The sequence below is a fragment of the Acanthochromis polyacanthus genome, chromosome 18, assembly GCF_021347895.1.
Source record: "Acanthochromis polyacanthus isolate Apoly-LR-REF ecotype Palm Island chromosome 18, KAUST_Apoly_ChrSc, whole genome shotgun sequence".
Lineage (NCBI taxonomy): Eukaryota > Metazoa > Chordata > Actinopteri > Pomacentridae > Acanthochromis > Acanthochromis polyacanthus.
In genome coordinates, this window is record NC_067130.1 from 6475400 (window position 1) to 6498126 (window position 22727).

General features: G+C 38.3%; 2 protein-coding genes across 5 annotated transcripts in view; one reads left to right on the top strand and one right to left on the bottom strand.

The window, feature by feature from the left end:
* Positions 1–15575, top strand: zmat5 (zinc finger, matrin-type 5). 3 transcript variants are annotated; one of them, XM_051938331.1, is made up of 7 exons: positions 1–143; positions 2608–2761; positions 3444–3506; positions 3787–3864; positions 4232–4340; positions 4448–4633; positions 14922–15575. In XM_051938331.1, exons 2-6 carry the CDS (start codon positions 2635–2637, stop codon positions 4593–4595), a joined length of 525 nt encoding a protein of 174 aa, XP_051794291.1. In that variant the 5' UTR covers positions 1–143; positions 2608–2634; the 3' UTR covers positions 4596–4633; positions 14922–15575. The 3 variants fall into 3 exon arrangements, with proteins under 3 accessions (XP_051794291.1, XP_022050317.1, XP_022050318.1); XM_022194625.2 differs by lacking the exon at positions 14922–15575 and adding an exon at positions 4895–6947; XM_022194626.2 differs by lacking the exon at positions 14922–15575 and adding an exon at positions 6562–6947.
* The window catches only part of cabp7b (calcium binding protein 7b), a 29205-nt gene continuing 14036 nt past the window's right edge, over positions 7559–22727 (bottom strand). For both annotated transcript variants that reach the window (XM_051938330.1, XM_022194621.2), the window contains 4 exons: positions 16068–16211; positions 15857–15969; positions 11599–11746; positions 7559–11504 (listed from right to left, as the gene is read on the bottom strand). In XM_051938330.1, coding sequence (XP_051794290.1) covers positions 11377–11504; positions 11599–11746; positions 15857–15969; positions 16068–16211 — 533 coding nt within the window. In that variant the 3' untranslated portion in view covers positions 7559–11376. The remainder of the gene's footprint in view (positions 11505–11598; positions 11747–15856; positions 15970–16067; positions 16212–22727) is intronic.

A 22727-nucleotide genomic window follows, 5' to 3' on the forward strand; every position in this document is an offset into this window, starting at 1 on the left:
GCGTCACGTAACTTCCGGTTCCACCTTACAAATGGCTCCCCCGTTGTAATGTTGTGCTAAGTTGTATCTGAGCCGTGGGATTTTGTTCTGTACGTGGTGGTCTTTTCCAGCAAGCATCACAGACGGCTGCAGTTTCATCAATGGTAATATAGGTTATTTGCTATTTAAATTAAAAATTGATAAGGACTGAGGCCTAACGTCTATTAGAGTAACAATGCGCTTGTAAGCGAGCTAGCCAAACTTGCCAACCAAAATATTGAGCGATTTAGACAGACTTGTTGTTTGGGAATTAGAACGGCATGGCCTTATTCAAAGAGTTGTGCAGAGGACAAATGAACTCTTTTTTTATTATTTATTTTTTTGGTCTTAAAGACATTTCAGCTCACGTCCAAGAGGCTTCTTCAATTTTGGCCAACTGATGGAGAGTCAAAGATTTAAGTTTTTATATACGCATAGTCAGTGATTATATGCTCTACATTAACGCTCAGCCTTTCAAACAGTATTCTTCCTATGCACTTCTCATGGTTTTACACTATATATTATGCAACTTTGCACATTCTCAGGTCAACAATATGCACAATCCTCCACACTGTTAATATACACTACATTTTCTCATGAGATAGTGTGTCCAGTCTTTTGCCTGGTAGTGTGTCTGTTTCTTATATTACCTTTATAAATCCTTATTGTTGATTTGACTTGTAACACTTACCTCTTATTTTTTTTGTCTTGCAACACCTACTGTCTACTTACTTGAAACATTTGCTTTTTAAAATCCTTTTTGTCCCTCTTTAATATGCCTTATATATTAATATTTACTGTAATGCATCGAAACTCATATTTGAAAACCTGCTCAATGATAAAATGGATTCTGATGTTGTTACCCCCAACTCACATGGCTAATGGGCAATTAATGACTTGAGACTGGAACGCCTCGAGGCATGTGAAACTGCCAAGTGATGGATGACTCAGGCTGTTAATGGTCTCCAAACCTTCTAGATATATATTTGAAAACTGTACCTGATAATTGGTGTCGTGGTTTCCCTACTCTGTTCACAGATGACTGTTTTAGTTTAACAAAGGTTGCTTCCTTTACTTCTCTCTCAAACCATCTAAGGGGGTTAGTTTGTGTCCTCAAAGGAACGTCCCATATTGTTCAGATGAAGGTGAACTTTTATGTCTTATCCTGAGGAGCTGGCTGTCCTAGGTCTAGGTCTTTATATGCCTCTCTGCATTGAACTACATATATTGCATTGCTCAATTTGTGTTTGGGTGTTTTATCTTTAGGGTAAGCCAGTTTTTGTCTGAGGATGTTGCTGGGTCTGCACCAGTCTGTTGTATTTGGAGAAAATCCTTCTAAGTTTCTCACACACCAGCTACAGTACAGATGACTTCATTGCTCTGCTCTTTCTTCTCTGTTTGAAGTTGTGCTGTTTTTTTCCAGAGCTCTCTGCTGATTTCATGAATAACTGTAGACAGACAAAACTTAGAGTTGCTCTGGGCAGTGTTTTGGAATTCACTGAAGCTATAAAACATATGATATGAGTTCCTTCCTTAAAGGTAGTCAATAATTGATGGTGATTTTTTCTAATTTTATTTTTTCATTTTTTCAAAAGGTGCCCCTAGTTGTAGATGTCAGTATTGTCTTAAGTCTCTTTCCAAAGCTTACAGTAATGTGAAGTCGTTCTTGCAATTTTCTTTCTGGACTTATGTGCTTGTCTTTGAATCCACGGTTTTATTTTTATTGTTGATTTTGACTTGTATTTAACTTGATTAGATAATTTTTTCAACTTGTCTCATTATTATGTCTTTTATGTGCATTTATCAGAAGATAAAATCATATCTGCTGTCTTTAGAATTTCTGTACAGACTAATTATGAGATTTGACTGTTTTCTAAGGCAATAACAAAAAAACTTTCTAGTTCTGGGGCTGTTCATTAAACATTCAGGGCTGTATCCATTTACATTCTCAGTCTATTTCTAGACACTTTCATTCTCACAAGCTTTTGGATGATTGTAGCCTCAATGGTGTATCATCAGAGCCCAATATGGGTTCATACAACAAGGCACCATTTGATCCAGTAGATGGCAGCAAAGAAGAGCAGCAGTGTGTGTCTTTTTCTATAAACATAACTAGTGATTCTATACATGCAGTTTTCATGTCCCGGTGACAGTCAAAATTGCTGTTTTTGGATATTTTCCCATTTATTTAGACATGATTCTGGTCTTGTTAGTCTAAAATAACTGCTTAGGGGAATCACCAAGTTGGCTGTCATGGAGCAAGATTTGGTTGTAAGAGTTTAAAGTGAAGCTGGATGCTAAACTAAATCTGATTGTTCTGCCAAAATAAATACAGTTTCAGCTGAACAAAACTGTAGCTAAACCAGGTGTCATGAAGGATGTGTATCAGAGATCCTCACTGTCATCTAGCAAAGGTTCCATAGCGTTTTATTTAGTGTTTCTTACCCACAAACATCTCTCTTTTACTTGGAAGGACCTTTATTTTTGTATCATACAGAGAACATTTCAGTTAGCACACCTATTCATTTAATGTATGCAGTCTCAACACTGTTGTAAATTTGTGCCTTTTTGCTCCTTACTGTCTTCCAGGTGCTCAAAAGGTGACATCTGTGCACGATGGGGAAGCGGTACTACTGTGACTACTGTGACCGGTCCTTTCAGGACAACATGCATAACAGGAAAAAACATCTAAATGGTGTTCAGCATCACAGAGCTAAAAAGGCCTGGTATGACCATTTCAGAGGTGAGACTTGTCGTTTGTTTCTGAACTCTGAGATGTGCGGCAGTTGAAAATCAAATGACAAACTACAACATGATAGAACTTCTACATCAGTCAGCCAGAACATTATAATCCCTGTCTAGTACTGAGTAGGATCCCCTCGTGATGCTCAATTGGCTCTCACCTATGGGACAATAGACAAAAGATGTCTGGGGATGAATACTCAATCAGATCGAAATCTAGGGAGTTGAAGGGAAGGTCAATGGTTTGGGCTCTTTGTTCTATTCCTTGAGCCTTTCCTGAGCAGTGTTTGTAGTCTGTCAGGGCTCTTTGCTCTGCTAAAGGAGGCTGCTGTCATTTGGGAGTACTGTTGGGGTGTCAAAGTAACACCCACATGACTGCAGCAACCCAACGTTTCCCAGCAGAACCCTGCAATGTAATGACATGATCAATGTTCTACACTTCACCTGCCAGATGTTTGAATGTTTCCACTGATGAATGTAAGGCTTTTGTATAAAAGTTGTATTTTTCCTAAGCTAGACATTGCTCCTATATTTAACAATTTACTGTTAAACACGCAAAGCAACATATTTCTGACACTGTGTTTGGAGAATTAAGCATGCTTGCTTTATTCCATCTTGACCTCCCTATTGTTTAGTTTAAGGTGAAAGATTATATTTATAACCGATCATTTTTCTTTTCACAGATGCTGCAGCCATTCTGTACGATGAGCAAACAAAGAAACCCTGCAGGAAGTTTCTCCAAAAAGGTAACAGAAGTTGAACTAAACTTTTTGTCAAACATAAACCGAAGGCTCCCGGATAGCTCAACTGATTGAGCAGGTGACCCATGAATAGGAGCTATAGTCCCAGGGTTTGATTCCAGCTCACGACCCTTTGCTGCAGCTCTTCCCAGGATTCTTCTCCCTGCTTTCATATGTGCCTCTCTACTAACCTGTCCAATAAAGCCACTGAAAGGCCAAAAAATAACTTAAATATATATATATTAACGAGACATGATGTCTAACTTCTTTTGCCCTTCCTTTTCAGGCATTTGTGACTTCCCTAACTGCAGGTTTTCTCACATGTCTGAAGAGGAGCTGTTTCACTTAAAGAGACAGGTGGAAGGTAAGCTGCAGCCACAGGATGGTGCTGTCCACCATGCACTGAAGTCTCCACACGATTACTGTATATTACAGACCCCCAAAGAAAACACCACATGCTTAATACACAAAACATTTGCGGTTTATGAATATTTTTTAATCAAAGCCATTTTTTTCATATTAAAAATTATCACCAGATTGCTGGTGTCTCAAACACAGTTGTAAGATGCATCATGCTGCAGATGGTATGCGTCAACAATAACTTACAACAGCAGACAATAACAGAAATTGATAGCACATAAATACCATTACTATTTGTCAAGTACATTTCAGAAAGATGAATGTGTAAACTACCATATGTTGAGAAGTGTGAGATCATTCTTTTATGTCAGATGAAAGACGGCACAGAGAGGACTCTGAGGACAGAATCATGCCTGAGCCAAGTGTAGAAGATTGGCTCACAAGAAGGGAAAAGAGGCAATCTGCCCTCAGTAGCAAAGGGTACGCACAGTCATTTCTGTTTCAACACTTAGCTATGCATGGTTAGCATGACTAATGTTCCTTCCTGTTGATTTAGAATTCAACTCTTCAATTATTTATCTCTGCAGAGATCTAAAAACTAAGGAGGGCAATGAAGAGGGTCAAGCAGAAATTGACATACCCCAGCAGTTCCTCTCCATTCCTGACCTTCCACCCTCACTTCTACCTCCTCCACCGGGTGGATGGAGAGTCAAAGTGAACACTGAATGGGGTTGACAGACATCCACTCTGAGGTTCACATCACTTTGAAATGGGTATGTGGCATTAATAGAATGTTTCCAAAATTAATTATTAAGAAATGGTTTTGCATTCACATTGAAGGTTTGTCAGTTTGAAAAGAGGATTTCAGCTGATACAAAAAAGCAGTTTATTAGGAATACAATATTAAATACCAGCAGAAATATTTCTACATTATCAACTACATTTTTGTTGTTTATTATTTGAAATAGATATGTGTGTATATATATATATATATGTGTGTATATATATAATTTTTTATTTCTTTGCATTTTTAGATGCCACGTATTTACATAATTTCCAATTCAAATGGGACATTAGCAATGGACAGATGTCGCAAACAGACCCTCAAAATGGACTTTTTGACAGTGTCAGAATGACAATGTGTTGTTATTTGATGTGCCATTCAGCTGTGGCGTGTCCTTAAAGTGAGACTCCTCGAAGGAGTTACTCTGGAAGTCACGTAGTCTCAAAAGGAATGCATGACTGCTGAGCAGATGGAAATGCTTTTCTTGTATTATTCTGTTCCGCATCACTGGGGGGGATTCCTGATCTCATGACTCACAGTTTTACTCACCAAATAGTAAAGTTGAGAAACTGTTTTCTGGGTTAAATTTTATAATTGTAGCTTTGATAGAAAGTTTATTGCTGCAGTTGATACACATCCCTTGGATTTATAACTTTTTTTAAAAAAACTCTCAAGTGGCTAAGATGTGTATTCTTTATAAGGCAGAAAAATGGTGTAATTAAACTGTCAGTTACCTGCAGTGTTTACAGCAGACTTCTTATTAAAGTGCTGCATGTTTCTGTCAGTTTAGTTAAAACTGAAGCAGTCATCTGTCTACCTTGGCCCCCTTTCACCCAAGCTGTTTCCTGCTGCTGAGCACAGGCTCCAGGCTCCAAAAACTGGTGCTTTTCCGGCACCAACTCTTTACTGGGCCAAAGTTAAAAACCGAGTATGTCACGGGCTGGGGGCGGGGTTACGGTGGCCAATGATCAACGGTTAAAACACAGAACTGCCATTTTTCAACAACCGACTGAGTAGTAGTCGTAGTTGTAGTGTTTCGTGTTTGTGTTTTGAAAACCGGTAAATATGGATGCCAAATCAAAGCAGCAGTGGTCTGAGGAGGAGACCCAGTGCTTCCTGGCACTGCAATCATCATATGAAATTCAGTTGAAGTTAGAGTGACTCTCTCGGACCATGCCGGTGTTCAAAACAATCCAGCGGGAGATGGCTGCAGCCAGATACGAGCGAAGCCTCGACCGACTCCTCAATAAACTTAAAAAGCACCAGCACTGAACTATCACCCAACTAGCACCAGGTTCTTTTTGGTCGAAAAGGAGTGCCTGTGATGTTTCTGACTACTAGTAGTGTTACAGAGCAGTGTTAGCATGAGGACATGTTATTAACATTGATTATCTTGATATAATGGTATCTGTCAAAGTGTGGGGTACATCAGTCTGCAAGTGAGCATTGAGGTTTTGAAGCTGATGTGATGATTATCATATCATACTGTGAGGTGTTCTTGTCAGGACCTGTCAAAGTGATCCCATCAAGGAAAATCTAAACTGGGTTGGGGTTAAGAAGTTTGTACCTTTGTTTCACTGTATTTCACAAAAAAAATTCTATTTTACTTCCTGTATCTTAATTTTAGCCTGAAATCTTTCAACTTAATTCCTCGTCAGCATTTGTTTTACTGGGCTACTCTACTTTTTTATCTGTATGTTGACATCAGAAATTGCTTGCAAAGACAAAGCAAACCATTCTTAACCGGGCTGCATGTTTTCATGTATAATTTGCATGGGTTTTGTCAAATCTGCTGGACCAGGTATATGCCGGAAATCATGTTGGAAGACTCCAAAAGGAATAAGCCACAGGAACAGCGATAAGTGTGCTTAAATGTTTATGCATTAGCACACTTATTTATATTAAAACATTTTCCAGGAGGATGTCAAAGCAACTCTCCATGACCTGAAGCCTTGGATAGGTTGTGTGATCCAACAAGACGATCAAGCCGAAGCAAGCATGTAAATCTGCAACAGAATTGTTCACAAAGAAGAACATTGATGTTTGGATTGTTCATGTCAGAGTCCTGCACCCATTTGAGATCCTGTGCAAGAGCTGAAGAGAACTGTTCAGTCAAGACATCCCAGAAATACTGATGAAGTTGAAGAGTTCTGTTCAGAAGTCTCATCAGCAGCTACAAGAAACATCTGATGGAGCCTGTTGCTGCGAAAGGAGGTTTTATAAGTTACTATATTCACTTACGTCAATAAGGTCTTTATTGTGAATGATTGCTCAATGTGTTCAATAAAGACTAAAAACTATAATCGTGTATGTGTCGCTAGTTTAGTCAGATTGTGTTTGTCGATAATTGTTAATGAGATGACCACATTTTGAGGAAGCATTTAAGGAATCCTGTTCATTCCAAAGATTTCACAAACTTTTTCATGCAACAGTAAAGTAGTAAAAGCTCCTTCCTCTTCACTAATCTACTGCAGTGTGACAGCAACCCCGAAACGGAAGCAAATTAGCTCAATTCAGCTGGCAGTAAGTTGAATATTTGCTTGTAGCCCCCAGAATATGTCAGAATGTCCTTTTTGAAGAAGGCATTTTGTCATATTCCAACGTTTTTTTTTATGAGGCTATTTGAACAGTCGGGCTGCTGATGAGCTGAATTAACAATATTCTGGTACATCTGTTACCAGTTTTTCAAAAACTGCATTGGGACACTTGGCTAGCGACAGGGTCAGCTGTGGTCAAAACGCATAGATGCGTGTGGGAAAAGAAAGCTGAATCCCACAGAAGAGCTGCTGCAGGACAAATTGTTGATAATTTTAACCTTGTCTGTGACCGAAATACGACAGTGAACACATTGCAACTGTCTCTGCTTGGTGACTACCTACTTGCATGACCATGAGCGGAAAAACAAACAGCTGGCTCCTTTTTAACGCACTTGGTTTTTATTGGACTACATGCATCTAAACACCTCTTACATTAGTGTGTAATTGATGCAGTAACCTCTACATGTGCAATGACAGTTACAGAAATAAAACCGCGCCAGCAGGATGCTGTCTGTCTAGACATTAAAACTACTATGTGACACAGCAGAATGATACAACAAATATTACCTGGAAGTCTGAGGAACGTCTATCAAGAACAGGAGGGAAAGAGAAAGATAATTCAGAAATGCTTACTGGTGTACTGATGAGTCATTTCACTTCAAAAATACCCTTCATTTTCTTCAGATATGATATAGTTGTGTAAATGATTTCCCAAGTCTTTCTGAAGTTACTTCAATGGCATGAGAGTGCAGTTTTTAAAACTCCAAATGACAAAGGCACAGAACAAAAGACAACCACAGTTCAAATGAAATTTGACAACAGTTAAGACAATCTGTCAACAAATTTTACATAAATCTCATTAAAACACTGTAACATACAGAATAGGACGATATTTGCTTATATATCTTAAGACAAGATTTGCACAGCAACTATATTTTACATTCACACAAAAGCCATACCTTACATGATATGTTCATATGAGGAGGTAATGTGATGTCATATAAATAGTTTTTACATAAACAGCTACGATATACAAGATAAAATATCTGTTTTATTGCCAGAATGATTCTCACTGCATCATACTTTCCCTCTTGTGGTATAGCTTCGATAAAGATAGAAAGAGCAAGAAAAAATATATAGCATTTTGTAAAACTTGTCAGATTTGACAAGTGTTGTTAAAGAAAATAAATCAGAAAGGTTAATGTAAGTGCATGGTCTTAATACACACAAGAACTTGTATCTGAATGTCCAGTCAGCCTGGAAATGATCTATCAGAAGCCTGATTTTTTTTTTCTTGTTTGTGTTTTTTTATACAAAACATTATGCTTATATTCATAATAAAATCACATAGATTTAATGTGTCACTTATCCAAGTAAGAAAATATAACCATTAATTAAACAATATGTTGTTTTGGTGGTCCATGTAAAAGCCAGAAAACAACATTTGTCATGATATGTTAAATCATTGTTCACAGCGTACTGCAGAGTGTTTGGAGTTTTGATATTTTCTGCACATCCACAAAAAAAATATCGACATTTACAGGAAAATGTCAAATACTGAGTTTTTTTTCTTTCTTTTTTGCAATGATCACTTTACAAATTGCATATTTGAACACATACATCAGAATTCAAAAATTGATCTCACACACATAGAACACACATTTAATTCTAATTTAATGTACATGCAAGTGTGCCGTGTGGATTGCTTCATACTCATTTGCTATAAATATTACAGTTAATACGTACTTTTGTCTAAACTACACTTGCTTAACTTCCTCTTCGCTGGTAGCTCGGGTTCTACAGCTACTCCCTCGACTTTCTCTGTGACTCAGGATGACTCATGTCTGCTTTAGATGCACAGATTCGAAATATGCATCATCACTGTGCATGTATCGCAGGCAGACTGAATACAAAACAGGTGTGTGAAAGTCAAGAGATCAATATTTATTTCTAGTCTGAGTTTCTTACACTAACACCCATGCACTCACTCCTGTTTGATATTTTTTTAAAAGAGCTTTTCTGATTTAGTTTTATGTCACGCTTTTAATTTGAAGTTCACTTCAGTTTTAATTCTTCAACCTACAGCTGTTCACATTTCAGCTGACAAATCATCTATTTGATTTAGAAAGCAATCCCAAACCGCTCAGCCAAGAGGGCTCCTTCTGAGCTTCCAAACAAAGTAATTAATTCGCAGGAAAACCGTGACATCTTTAGAAATGCTCTGTGGGACTTTTTCTGCAGCTACCTTGACTGGAGTACATAGCATGCAGTTGAGGAATCATTTCTCTTTACAGCAGTGTTTTTCCTGTGCTTGTTCACCACTTTACACCAATTACTGGGTTCCTTGTACTTGTTACTATAAAAATTTGGACAGCAAACTTTTTTTATTCTATTCATGTCCACTCTTTTAAATGTCATGTGCCTTCAGTTCAAGTCAAGCTGTGCTGGGAACTGTGGAATGAAATGTGTTTCAATTTCTTGCATCTAAGTAGAAAAAAAGAAATGAATAAAAATCAGTGCACTTCACAGACTGCTCATAGATTTAGCAGTGGCTTGACCTAAAAACTGATATTAAAATGACAACAATGGCAGTGGGTCAATATAGAATTGTGGGACTTTTTGTATCTTAGTTGACATTTCTGCTGTTTTCAGGCCTAAAATCAACATGGCCGCCTATAACCAAACACCACATGGCATTTTTACAGAAAGATTCTTCCAAAATATTATATATACAATTGAGTAAAATTGAAATAGAAAGTTATTTCTAAAGTTATTTTAATAAACCTGTTGGCATGCCATAAATCACACACTACTTTATATTAAATAACTCAGAAAGCCTTGGAGTCTTGCCAGTCTTTTCTTCAGGAGGAAATGACATCATGTGGAGCAGGTCATGTGATCTGGAATTAACACACTTCCTGGAGAGGTGTTTTTGTAATGGGGAACTTAGTGGAAAGTGATTTCTCAGACACAGATACAATATGTTATTTTCCATATAGAATTTGATATATTGGCAAAAAAGAAATATCTGTCATGATTATCTCAACTTAATAGAAAGAACGCAATCAAAACAATTTTTGAATAAGTTCATTTTATTATTGTTTAGCTACTCAGAAGGTGGTTGTTAAATTGTGACGGATATTTAATTGGCATTTTAGTGATATCCAGTCTTTTTTTTTTTATAAATAAGTGATTGTTTCCATAATAACTAACTATGGAATTTGTAAAGACATGGTCATAAAGAACATAAAAATATATTTTTTTACTTTTAATAAAAATGCATGCAAGGTATATCCCATGGACTTCAAAAGTCCCTCAATTATATATTGACCCCAGCATTAACATGCTGATGAAACTGCTATGACAAAATGACCAAAAGTATCAACCTCCTGGTGACTTTTAGAGTTAAAATCAGGGCATCACTGAATTCATTAGACTACAAATATCTGCACAAAGTTTCAGGGGAAGCTGTCCATCATTCAAAGTGTTGGTCCAACTAAAGTTTCACCGAGCAGCAGACTGAAAGTGCCACCCTCAGAGCCATGAGTAGTCCAGTCTTGTGTGTTGAATTAGCAGGGCTACGCTGGTACGATTTAGATCACAGATGGTGCTGGTTTAGCCAAGTCTTAAACTGGATGTGATGTGTGTTCTACTTCTATCCTGAAAATCCCGACACACTGCAGTAAACATACACATAAGAGACACAGTATGCAGTGTGCAGCGACGCGTCCTTGTGTCTTCAGCTTCGTAGCACGTCGCCCGCTTTTGTATTGCTTCAGTACTGTTGTTATTTGGTGCGTTCCAAATGACAGAAACAACGTTAAATGCATCGACACAGCACAGCTATTATTACGGCACATGATGTACACTTAAATATTTGATTATTTGAGTCTACTTTCCTGTCTAAGTCCTTAGAAAACATCAGAAATTTGAATCAGTGAGATGCTACTGGTTTTAGATACTAATCAGCCCTTGAGATGCCTTTCTTTCATTCACTCTATTTCACTGTTGTATGCAATGATTAGTGGCTGAATAGAACCACTGCATGACATCATTTCATCCACTGTAGAGACAAGAGCATCATTATGGGTGTCGAGTGTGAATAAAACCAAAAAAATGAAGTATTTTGGTTAACATTTGCTTTTCTTCAGTCATCTGTCCTTAAATCCTTTTGTAACCAACTGGAAACTCGTATTTACTTCATCCCTCTGCGGAGCATTTGATTTGCTGCAATGAGCATGACGCTGATGATAAATGCAATAGCGAAGGCACAAATCAGGCTTTTACGCACACACGTGTGTTTCTCCTGTTGTGTTGGGCTTGCTGTGGAAAGATTTTAGGGAAAAATAGGAGAAAAATTAGCACATCTGAGTGTCAACAGCACAACGTATGAGGTAAATCTTAAAGTAAGACCTACTGTCGATGTCCACGTGGGACTCTGGACTGTTCAGGTGGTTCTCCTCAGTCATGATGATGTTTTCAATGTCCTTCATAGTGAGGTGGTCACGAAAGGTATCGTAAAGAAGTCTCTTAAGCTCATCCACTGTCAGTTTCTGCATGTCGCACTGAGAACACAGAAAACAGCAGGAAAAGGTCTAACTGGCAGAGGAAAAACTTCAAATCATTTACTATCTGTTTGTTCATCGCATGTAAATGTGTCTTCATTGTTGGGGAACAAATTTCCTGTTCGTAGAGTAACTAAGAGTTACCTAACAGATCAAAAGGTTAAGGTTTGAGGTCAACCAGAATAGATACAGTTATGAAAAAATTATTAGATCACCCTTGTTTTCTTCAATTTCTTGTTCATTTCAATGCCTAGTGCCACTAAAGGTATATTACCCGAAGAGTACAATGAACACTACAAAAATGCAGCTGATTCCATAATACTTTATGTCCTATTTGACATGCATAATCGTATTCCCAAGATATATGAGGACATTTAATGTCATAAGCAGCGCTGCACATGCAAAGACCTACAGTGGTTTCCTGCTGACATTCAAGCCGGAATACAACTCACAATTTGTCAGCTCTCACATAACGCCTAAAACAAAAGAATTATGTGAAACCACAAAGGCAGACATCTTAGCACTGCTGGAAATTGGCATGAGTGAGAGACAGGAAGCGAAAAAACTGAAGATCTCGAAGACAGCTGTTAATTACACCAAGAAAAAACAAGCCGAAGATGGTACTACCAAACTGCTAACTGGTCACAGCAGGAAGCGTCTTTCTACCCACCAGATGACCGTCACTCATCCGTTCATGTGTAAGGAATCGCGTCAGACCTCCAGGGACCTTAGAAATGAGCGGGCACTGTGGAGAAATGTGACTTGTTCGGCAAGGACAGTTGGAAACCGACTTCTTGAACCTGGTCTGAAGTCACACAGGGCAGGAAGAAGTCCTTCATCAAGGGAAGGCAGAGGAAAGCCTGGTTACTCTTTGCTGGGATCACAAGGATTGGACTGTTGATGATTGGGCTAAGGTTCTCTTCAGTGATGAATCCAGTTTTCGGTTGATGCTCACTCCAGCCAACTTACTAGTTAGGAGGAAGCCTGGAGAAGCTACAAACCAGACTGTCTGCCCCTACAGTAAAACATGGGGGTGGATCAGTGACCATCTGGGGTTGTTTCAGTTTGGGTGGAACAGAGCAAATGAACCAGGTCATGTACAACACTACTCTTGAAAAGAGTCTTCTTCCATCAGCTGGAAAACTCTTTCCTGCCTCCAGTGACTGGATTTTCCAACAAGACAATGTCCCTTACTGCACGGCAAGGTCAGTTAAAGCCTGGATGGAGAACTGGAACATTGGAACCATGTCTTGGTCTGCTCAATCACCAGATCTAAATCCAACTGAAAACCTGTGGAAAATCATCAAATCCAAAATGGAGAACCACAAGACCAAAAACAAAGCAAATTGGTTTGAATTAGTGCAACAGGAATAGGCTCCTGTGACAGCAGAACAATGTCAGAAGCTGGTGGAGAGCATGCCGAGATGCATGGCTGCAGTCATCAGAAACAATGATTATGCAATCAGTACTAACTCCTGTGTGGATCATGTGACTAAAACAGACAGAAAACATGGAATGTCTAAAAGCTGTTCTTGGCAGAACAATGCTATAGCTATTGATGTAAGAACTTAAGTGATTTTGCTTAGTATCAAGAAAACCATGGAAAATGTCTTGATATCAGCTCTTAAATCAAACTCTCATGAACTATTTTTGTTGTTATCATTATATTTGTCCAAACAAATGTACCTTTAGTTGTACCAGGCAATAAAATGAACAAGAAATTGAAGAAAGCAAGGGTGGTCTAATGATTTTTTTCATGACTGTATGTTTACACCCATAAAAGGTTTTAGTCTTTGGAAAGATGGACTCAGCATTTCTAATATTATATGGAAAACTCCATAAGGTTTACACTTAGAACCTATTTACAATGAGCCAATAGGAAAAGAGTTTGTCCACTATAAAAGCTGTTGCATTTTTACTTCCACCTTGGTGGAAGTAAAAATGTTTGTTTGTGCATTGTTTGTGCATGTCAACAATAACTCTTCTGAGCATACTAAAGTTAATCATGGAGTTCCTCAGGGTTCTGTCTTAGGACCGATACTTTTCACAGTATACATGCTTCCTTTAGGCAATATTATTAGGAAGCATTGTATTAACTTCCATTGTTATGCAGATGACACACAATTGTATTTATCTATGAAGCCAGATGAAACTGATCAGTTAGCGAGACTGCAAGATTGTCTTAAGGACATTAAAACCTGGATGACTTTTAACTTCCTACTGCTAAATTCAGACAAAACTGAAGTCATTGTATTTGGCCCCAAACATCTTAGAAACTCGTTTTCAAAGCAAATAGTTACTCTGGATGGCATCACATTGGCCTCCAGTACTACTGTGAGGAATCTTGGAGTTATTTTTGACCAGGACATGTCCTTTAACTCACACATAAAGCAAGTCTGTAGGACTTCCTTTTTTCACCTGTGTAATATTGTAAAAATCAGGAACATTCTGTCTCAGAGTGATGCAGAAAAATTAGTTCATGCTTTTGTTACTTCCAGGCTTGACTATTGCAATTCCTTATTATCGGGTTGTCCAAATAGCTCTCTCAAACATCTACAGTTGATCCAAAACGCTGCTGTGAGAGTACTGACAGGAGTTAGCAAAAGAGATCATATTTCCCCTATATTTGCTTCTCTTCACTGGCTTCCTGTTAAATCCAGAATAGAATTTAAAATCCTTCTTCTGACATATAAAGCTCTTAATAACCAATCTCCATCATATCTTAAAGATCTGATAGTACCTTATTACCCTAGTAGAACTCTTCGCTCTCAAGCTGCAGGCTTACTTGTTGTTCCTAGAATTTCTAAAAGTAGAATGGGAGGCAGAGCCTTCAGTTATCAGGCACCTCTCCTGTGGAACCTGCTCCCAGTTTGGGTTCGGGAGGCAGACACCCTCTCTATTTTTAAGACCAGGCTTAAGACGTTCCTTTTTGACAAATCTTATAGTTGGGGCTGACTGGGTGACCCACAGAGGTTCGGCTTGTGTCTTCATTTCCACAGCTGACTCCCTCTTGGACGTCCCTTCGTTCTGCCCCTAGTCATGCTGCTATAGGCCTATAGGCTGCTGGGGGACTTTTCTTGACGCACTGAGCCCTTCTCTATCTACCTTTACATTTAATATGTATACCGTTATTGCAGTACATTCACTCTGTTTCCCCCTGTGCTATTTCTCCGAGTGTCCCTGGTCCCAGAGCTGGATGCTTCAGATCTGCGGTTGATGTTCCACCAGCTGGTCCAGTCTCCACCATGTCCACTGTGGGATGCTGCTGCTGACCTTCCTCCAGCCCTCTGCTTCCAACTCCCTTTTTCCACCAGTCAACTCTGCATCGCCTTCACTATACTGTTATGCTAACTTACATACTGTTTGAATTTTACTGCTAGCTATATATGGAGTATGTTTAATGGCAGAGCCGTACGTCATAAGAGTAAACTATGAGTCAGTTTTCAATGTTAGCTTATACTTTGTCTGTGTCACATATCCTGTCATGCATGTATCCAAATGTGTGTTGTGTTTTCCTTGCTTTCCCACCCCTCCCTCTTCTCCCATCCCTCCCCCTTGCCCTCTTCTGTCCTTCTCAACCCGCCCGGCCAGCAGGCAGATGGGTCCCCCCTATATAGAGCCGGGTTCTGCTCGAGGTTTCTTCCCTGTTAAAAGGGTGTTTTTCCTTGCCACTGTCGCCTTTGGGCTTGCTCTGGGGGTCAGGCATATGGGTTCAGTAAAGCGTCTTGAGACGATTTGACTGTAATTGACGCTATATAAATAAAATTGAATTGAATTGAATTGGGGGAGAGAGGGGTGAAGTCTCTCCTCCCATGCTGAGTGAGGTCTTCCCTATTGCAATGATGTACTTTCATTCTCCACATTGTTCCACAGCAGTGTTTGTTATCTTATTTAAGATCTGGGTGCGTAAATTATCCACAACGACCCCAGACACTGAAATCAATAATTTGATTATGCATCTAAATGAAGATATTATCTAAACAAAATGTGAGGGTGCTGCAGTTTGTCAGATCCACTTGAAAATGAATGATAATCTGACAAAAATGCTTGGATCGTTGTTATTTAAATGACTTACTTTTACATGACATGACTGGTGATTTAGTGTATTACCTTCCAAAACACTGAGTCAAAGTCGGCTCCATGGAACTTATCAGGCATGCCAGCTGCAGAGAGTTTAGGGCCGAGCAATGTGACAAATTCTTCAAAGCCAACCTGGCCATCGCCTGATGAAACGCACAGGAACGTGTCACCATACAGCCCATGTGTTGGATTATATACAGCATAGAGAGAGAGAGAGAGAGAGTGTGTGAGGCAGACATACCATCCATGTCGAGTCTCTGGATGATAACCTCCAGCTCCACCTCATTGGGCATGTAGCCCAGCGAACGCATGGCCATCCCCAACTCCTGCTTTGAGATAAAGCCATTCCCGTCTCTGTCAAATACCTTGAAAGCCTCACGAATCTCTGCGGAGACAGAACGAGCATGTTTATAAAGAGTTATCAGTTACACTTTCACACCCAGTTGACTCAGCTGAAGACGCTGATTTGAAATACGTGAGAGCAAAGTGTTTATATTAAGAGTTTAAAGTAGCTTAAAGCTGTTTATGACTGTGTTTGTGGGCAATTTTGGACAGTTACTCTGGGTCAGAGCTTATGAACTATAATCGGCCGTTTTTTTTAGATGTTTGTGTTACGAGAAAAAGGAGGCGTGGCGGAATATTTAGTCTTTGAAAAGTGAAAGCAATTTAAAACTTCTTTTTTCTTTTTCTTTTTTCCACGAGCCTCTTTCCTTCAATACAATAAAAATAGTGGTTTATTCTGAGTAAATCTCACAAACACTGTCCTGCGCTATTATCTGTTTGAGTGACATCTAAAAATGCCATTTTAGAGATTTTAATATGAGACTTGAGTGTTAAAAACAGGATTAATGCTGATAATTACATGCAGATAGGGAATTCAGAAACTTTTGAAAGACTTGATTGACTTGATTGATTTTTCTTCATTGGATTTGTTGAAAATGCCAAACTATAGAAACTCACCAACTTTAAAACTGTATAATTTAATTTATAATTGATTTTAAATCACAAATTTCCACTCGATTATGCTATTTAAGAGAAGACTCTACAGGACTTTGCTATTAATTATCACCGTGAAACACCTGAAATGTTCTGTCTAAATTTGCAAATCATGTGCTGTCCGTGTAAATATGCAATAATTTCTGTTGATTTCATACATTTTAGAGTCAAAGGTTTTTTGCAGAGTTTTGAATTTCAGTTTGGGTTTTTTTTTTTTTTTGTCATTCCATGAATCAGAAAATCCTGTCAAAAGCCAGATTTCTTTTTCATTTTGCTATGCTTTAAGGAATGAAATGTCCTATATAATCAGAGTATGAATGATATATTATCAAAGCTCTCTGTTAAAACCTTCACAATATAGACAGGAGTGAAAGTAAAAAGTTTGAAGTATAGATTTCTGGCTCAGGGTATGAAAAAAAACTCACTGTCAAAAAACAGCCTTTAAAAATATGTACTGTAAAACATTATACATATGGGGATCATTTTACTGAACAGATAATACCATTAAGTTTCCTCAGTTGATTACTGTAGTACATTTGTACTACAAGCTTTCTGAAAGTATTAGTGTAATTATACAAATTAGGTAATATCTCATTAAATATTCACAAACACATACATTTCCAGTGGACAAAGTGTATTAAAATAAGTTAAAAATTAAAATTCTTTCAAGTAGTCTGAAAGAAGAAATGTTATGGAATCAAATTAGCCCCAAAATGCCAACATTTGCATAAAAGCAATCCTTAACCCTTAAGCGACCGAGTGGGCTCATTTATGACCCCAGCCATATAATTATATTTGCCGTTTTCATATCTTTTATCAGAAAAATATTTCCTACCATGAATTTGTCAATCTACTTGTCCTACAGCTGCTCATAGTTTTTTGTAGAGATCGGCCAACTGGTGTGACAAGGATAATGGAAACTTGCCTGGGGTCACTTATGACTCCAGAAAGATGTATAGGTTTTTCACTATTGTAGGCCTTAGTTTTATTTATTTATTTTTACCTCTAATCGCTATATTTTAGTTTTGCAGTGCACTATAGCTGGCAGACCTACATTTTTAGCCACAGCTGCCCTGGGGCAGACTGACTGGCTGCCAATCCACTCCTACAACCCCTCTGACCACCACCAACATTACACAGCATACACATTCATACACCAGTGTAAGTGGCAGCACTGGAGCTAAGGTGGGTAAAGTGTCTTGCATTGGACGAACGGCTCTGCCACCTGAGCCACAGCCGCCCCTAATCTAAATACTTCTCTGCATGTTACATTGCACACATACAGACAAGATGTTTGTTCAGATTTTGTTTTTCTGTACTTTTGATTTACTATTGAGGAAACAAAAGGATTAAAGTTTTAAAAGAAGTGGCAGACAAAGCGTGTCTAAATAAATGTTATTGCATTCTTACAATGCATCATATTGTTCATATGGTTTTACTTTAGCTCTGAGTCAAAAATGATTAAAATCCATGAATAATAAAAGAAGGTTATTTTAGAATATCCATCTTAAAATGCAGTGGAGTGGAATAGGTAAGAAAGTACAAAAAAAGGCACTAAAGTAGACATATTCCTGTGTAAAATATAGTGGGGTCATAAATGACCCCAGTCGGTCATTTTAGTTGCTAAAATAGCTTGGTCGCTTGAGGGTTAAACTGTGAAACGAGCTCACTTTTTTTTGCAAACTTTGAAAATACACTGAACAAAAACATAAATGCAGCATGCAAATGATCTTGGAGAATTTCTATTATTGTCTTTTGAAAATTGCTGCATTTATTGACCTGTGCAAAAAGAGATCTTGTGTTAATCCACACTGTAGTCAGTGACCATCACACAGACGCTGCTTTAACTAGCAACTACAAAAGCCCAAAGGCTACAAAATGCAGCTTTATTTAAATGACATGGTGACACAAACGGCAAGAAAAAGACTTAGATGAGCTGATGGCTGCTGGGTGCCAGTTATGGCCTCAACCAGGCACTTGAGAGTCCGAACATTTGTTGACTGAGAAATTATCATTTCAGCCAGTTCTAAATGGACGTATCCAACAACACAATTATATCCCCCAAAATGGCAACTTCATCAAGCCAGGAAGAGAGTATAAAAGACTGCACAAGCCAACAAAAACAACCTCATCAACTCTGTGTGTCCCCGATGTGTGACTCATTACTGACTTATGATTCCAGCTCTATGACCAAACTCTCAGTCTGCACGTTATCATTTCCAGTATAGTGGTGCTTTTATGATGTCCATTCTGTTGTAGAGATGGTGTTTTTTGGAACAACATATTCCACTATCTAAAACAAATGATAGATTTAAGAGGATGTTGCATTTGCATTTATGTTTTTGTTCAGAAGACATTTGCTCACTGTTAAAACCCTTTATCGGGCAAGTGATTGGGTAAGTTCTGCACACATTAAATATGCCATTGCTCCCGCTTCTCAGTGAGGTCAAGAAGCATGGGGTTCAATCAGTGAAGATCATTCTACGTTACAGCACACTATATCAGGGCATTTCACCAATCAGCCGAGGCCTGGAACTTGTCAAATTATCTCTTCTCCGAATTTGGAAAAAAGACAAACTTGCAGCTTGATCCTCTTGTATATTTGTGATCGAAACGTCAAAACTAACCATGGTTAGTTGACGAAACTCTCACATTTTAGGGTTGATTAGTGGTGCTAAGTGATGACATATACATTTCTTTGAATTTTTTTTTCTTACCACTAACAGACAAGGAACCATATATGATAACTTCATTGACCTTGAATTTCAACATGAAAATTAAAAATGTGGAATAATGCCACAGTAAAAAAAAGTCTTACATCCTCCATTAACACTCTAGAGTTGAAATTTTGAGTTTCAAAACATTTCAATGAGTGCCCTTTAAAGGGTTAAAGTTCTGTCCTAACAGCCCTCATTAAGTGCAGTTTGACTGTTTCAGCACAACGGACAGAGACAGAAAAGCTCCTGGAAAATGACAGAGAGGCTGAAGTTGAAGTTTTCAGCACCACGGACAGAGACAGAGACTGTAGTTGAGTCTTTTAGCAGAATAGACAGACTGTAGTTTAATATCTCACAGGTATTGATGGAGGTGTGTGTGTCTGTAAGAGCAAAGTGCAGCTCCGTGAGGCGGCATATTGCTCACTTGAAGGATTATCAGAAAGAAAATGGCACACTCTTCCTGTGCAAACTCATGCTTATTCTATTCTGTCTCAGATTTTATTCGAGACAGTTAATACGTCTACCAGCAGCCCAGTAATAGACACTTGAAGGTTTTCCCAGAGCCAGTACCTGCTAACGTGGCTGTAGCACAATTGGTTGTGACAGAAGGCAGCGAGCGGCTTCATGTGTGTGTAATTAACTGCAACTTTTGGTAAATATAAACATTGCCATTTGGCTCCTGTCCACAGCCTGCATCACAGGATTCTGTTTGAAGTGGTAAAAAGGAGCAGTTGCACATCAAAGGCAAAGAACCTCAGTGCTCCTTTTTGATGTAGATCCTCAAATATACAAAGCTACTCAATGCTAGTTCAGGAGAAATAAAATAAAGTAGTGACACTAGTTCAGTGAATTAAGTTAAATTACAATAGATTTTTAATAAATCAAAATGTATTAAATTGTATTTAAGCTGATTAAGTTAAATTCAATTAAGCAAACAGGAGCAGATACACAAACACTGGAAAATAAGAAATCACATATCCCTCTAATTCTGTCTCAAACCTGATGTCATCAAACATCAACATAACCTGAAACATACAAGCATTTATCTTATAACTGTGTGTTTAACTTGGAAGAAAACCAAGCTTCTGTGATGGAGAAAATGAATTTGCATTCACGTATGTAACTTGACAAACACAATTTGTATACAAGTCCACAAGCAGACCAGCGACGGTCATCCATCATGTGTACATGAATGACCGCAGTTTATTAGAGATAGCCTGTAAGCTGCGGCCCAACTAGTGGCAGTCTGTAATCCAGTGAGATCATGTTGTACAAGAGGAAAGTCTTCAGTAAGTAAATTGAGGCCCTTCTGCACACGAGTGACACCGCCTGTACCACACCTTGACACAACAGACACAACATATTTGTCTAAATTACAGCCAGCAGCGCGGCAAGAGTTTGGTTATCTTCCTTCAGCACCATCCGAGATTCAATGTCGCGACCTCCGGTGCCAGTGACAAATAATGAATTCACTGAGCCAGCTGAGCAGTGGCTGGACTACTGATTGTTTCAACGCTGTGAGGAATGAATATTTAAAATATTAAATCCACAGATGCAGTCGCAGGGGACACAGGTACATATGTACTTACCGATAATTAGAATTCATTGTAATTTACATTTTTGCACAAATATATATTATATATATAGAGAGATGTTTTCTTTAAAGATTTAGGGCTATATAAACTAAAAAAAAAAAAACTATTTACACTCACAAATGTGCCAGCTTCCAATGAGAAAAGCTCCATCCGCCCATACAGCTGAATATTTGGATTTATTTATGACATTTTTAACCCTTTAAGACTCAAAAAATAAATAAATAAAAGAAGATAGATAGATAGATAGATAGATAGATAGGGCTCAGACATTTAGTCATAGAAAAATGTAGACATTTTCATTTTAATTGACCCTTATTTTGAAGCTCATAATACCGTCTCAACTTAAGGTATTAATATACTTATGAAGGTATTATTATTAATATTATGTGACATTAATGTGTCTCCTTCTGTGTGTAATTAAGGGTGTGAGTGAATCATTAGGAATTATTTTAAGAACCATAATAATCCATATTTTACATGCCTGCAAACAAAAAAGTATTAACTCATTGTTAATACGCACATATGTACGGAAGAAAGCAAACAAGTCTACCGAATAGCAAACAAAGCTTTTGTTCAAAGTGCTCTAAGCTTTCAGCACATTCAGCTTTTGTTCTACTGTGAGTCCTTGACCAGAGAATCTACGCAACCTTGTACCGCTGTGAGGCTGCAGCCGCCCAGTTATCTAAAGCCACGGCCGGGCCATGAAAATCCTTGCACTGTATGTAATCACTGGATTTTCAAAAATTCACTCAGCATTTCCCCTGCAGCAGGAAATTATCAAGGTCTGTATGACTAAACGGTTTAATTCTGCAGTAGTGGAAAGGAAGAGAACAAATTCAGAGGAAAACTGTCAAGTTCATTATGAATATTAGTGTGACATAAGTGTGACATCCTGTGAAATATTTTCAGCAACATAAACATCGGGTACATAAAAATGTGTCTGTTGCGCTGATTTTAAAGCTGAGTCCAACACAACCTGTCAGCGCTGTTCTGAGTAAAGTTCTTGCACTTGATTGAAAACTAGAATTACTGCCTGCTGGTTTTATACCTCTGCCAAGTTGCATTTTATATCTCTGTCTGTCCAGAGCTGACCTTTTGGATGTACTGTAAAATGTTATCGCTTCATCTTTTTATACTTAAAGTTTTTCATAATTAGCATGGGAATCCCTGGGCAGTGGCCAAAAATGTGCTTTTTGTGAGGTTACAGTGACCTTTGATCACAAAAATCTAATCATTTTCTCATTCTGATTCCTGGGTCCAAGGGGATGTTTGTGTCAGACGTAATAAAAACTCACTGCGGGTGTTTTTGATTTATTGTATTGATGTGAAAAGGACAGATGCGAGGTTGGTCACCTTTGACTTTTGCCCACCAAAATGTAATCAGTTGATCCTTCGGCATACATGTGAAGCAATTTCCTGTAAGGTGTTCATCAGTGCGTTCACAAAGCTGGGATGGAAACAGGGAAAATATACAGCCTCCAGCCTCATAAAAGCACATATTTTTCAATGAGTCATACTAATGGGTACTTAAATAACAATCACACTGTGAAAAGATAATTAAGGGATGATATCGCGCTGCCATTTTTGACTTTT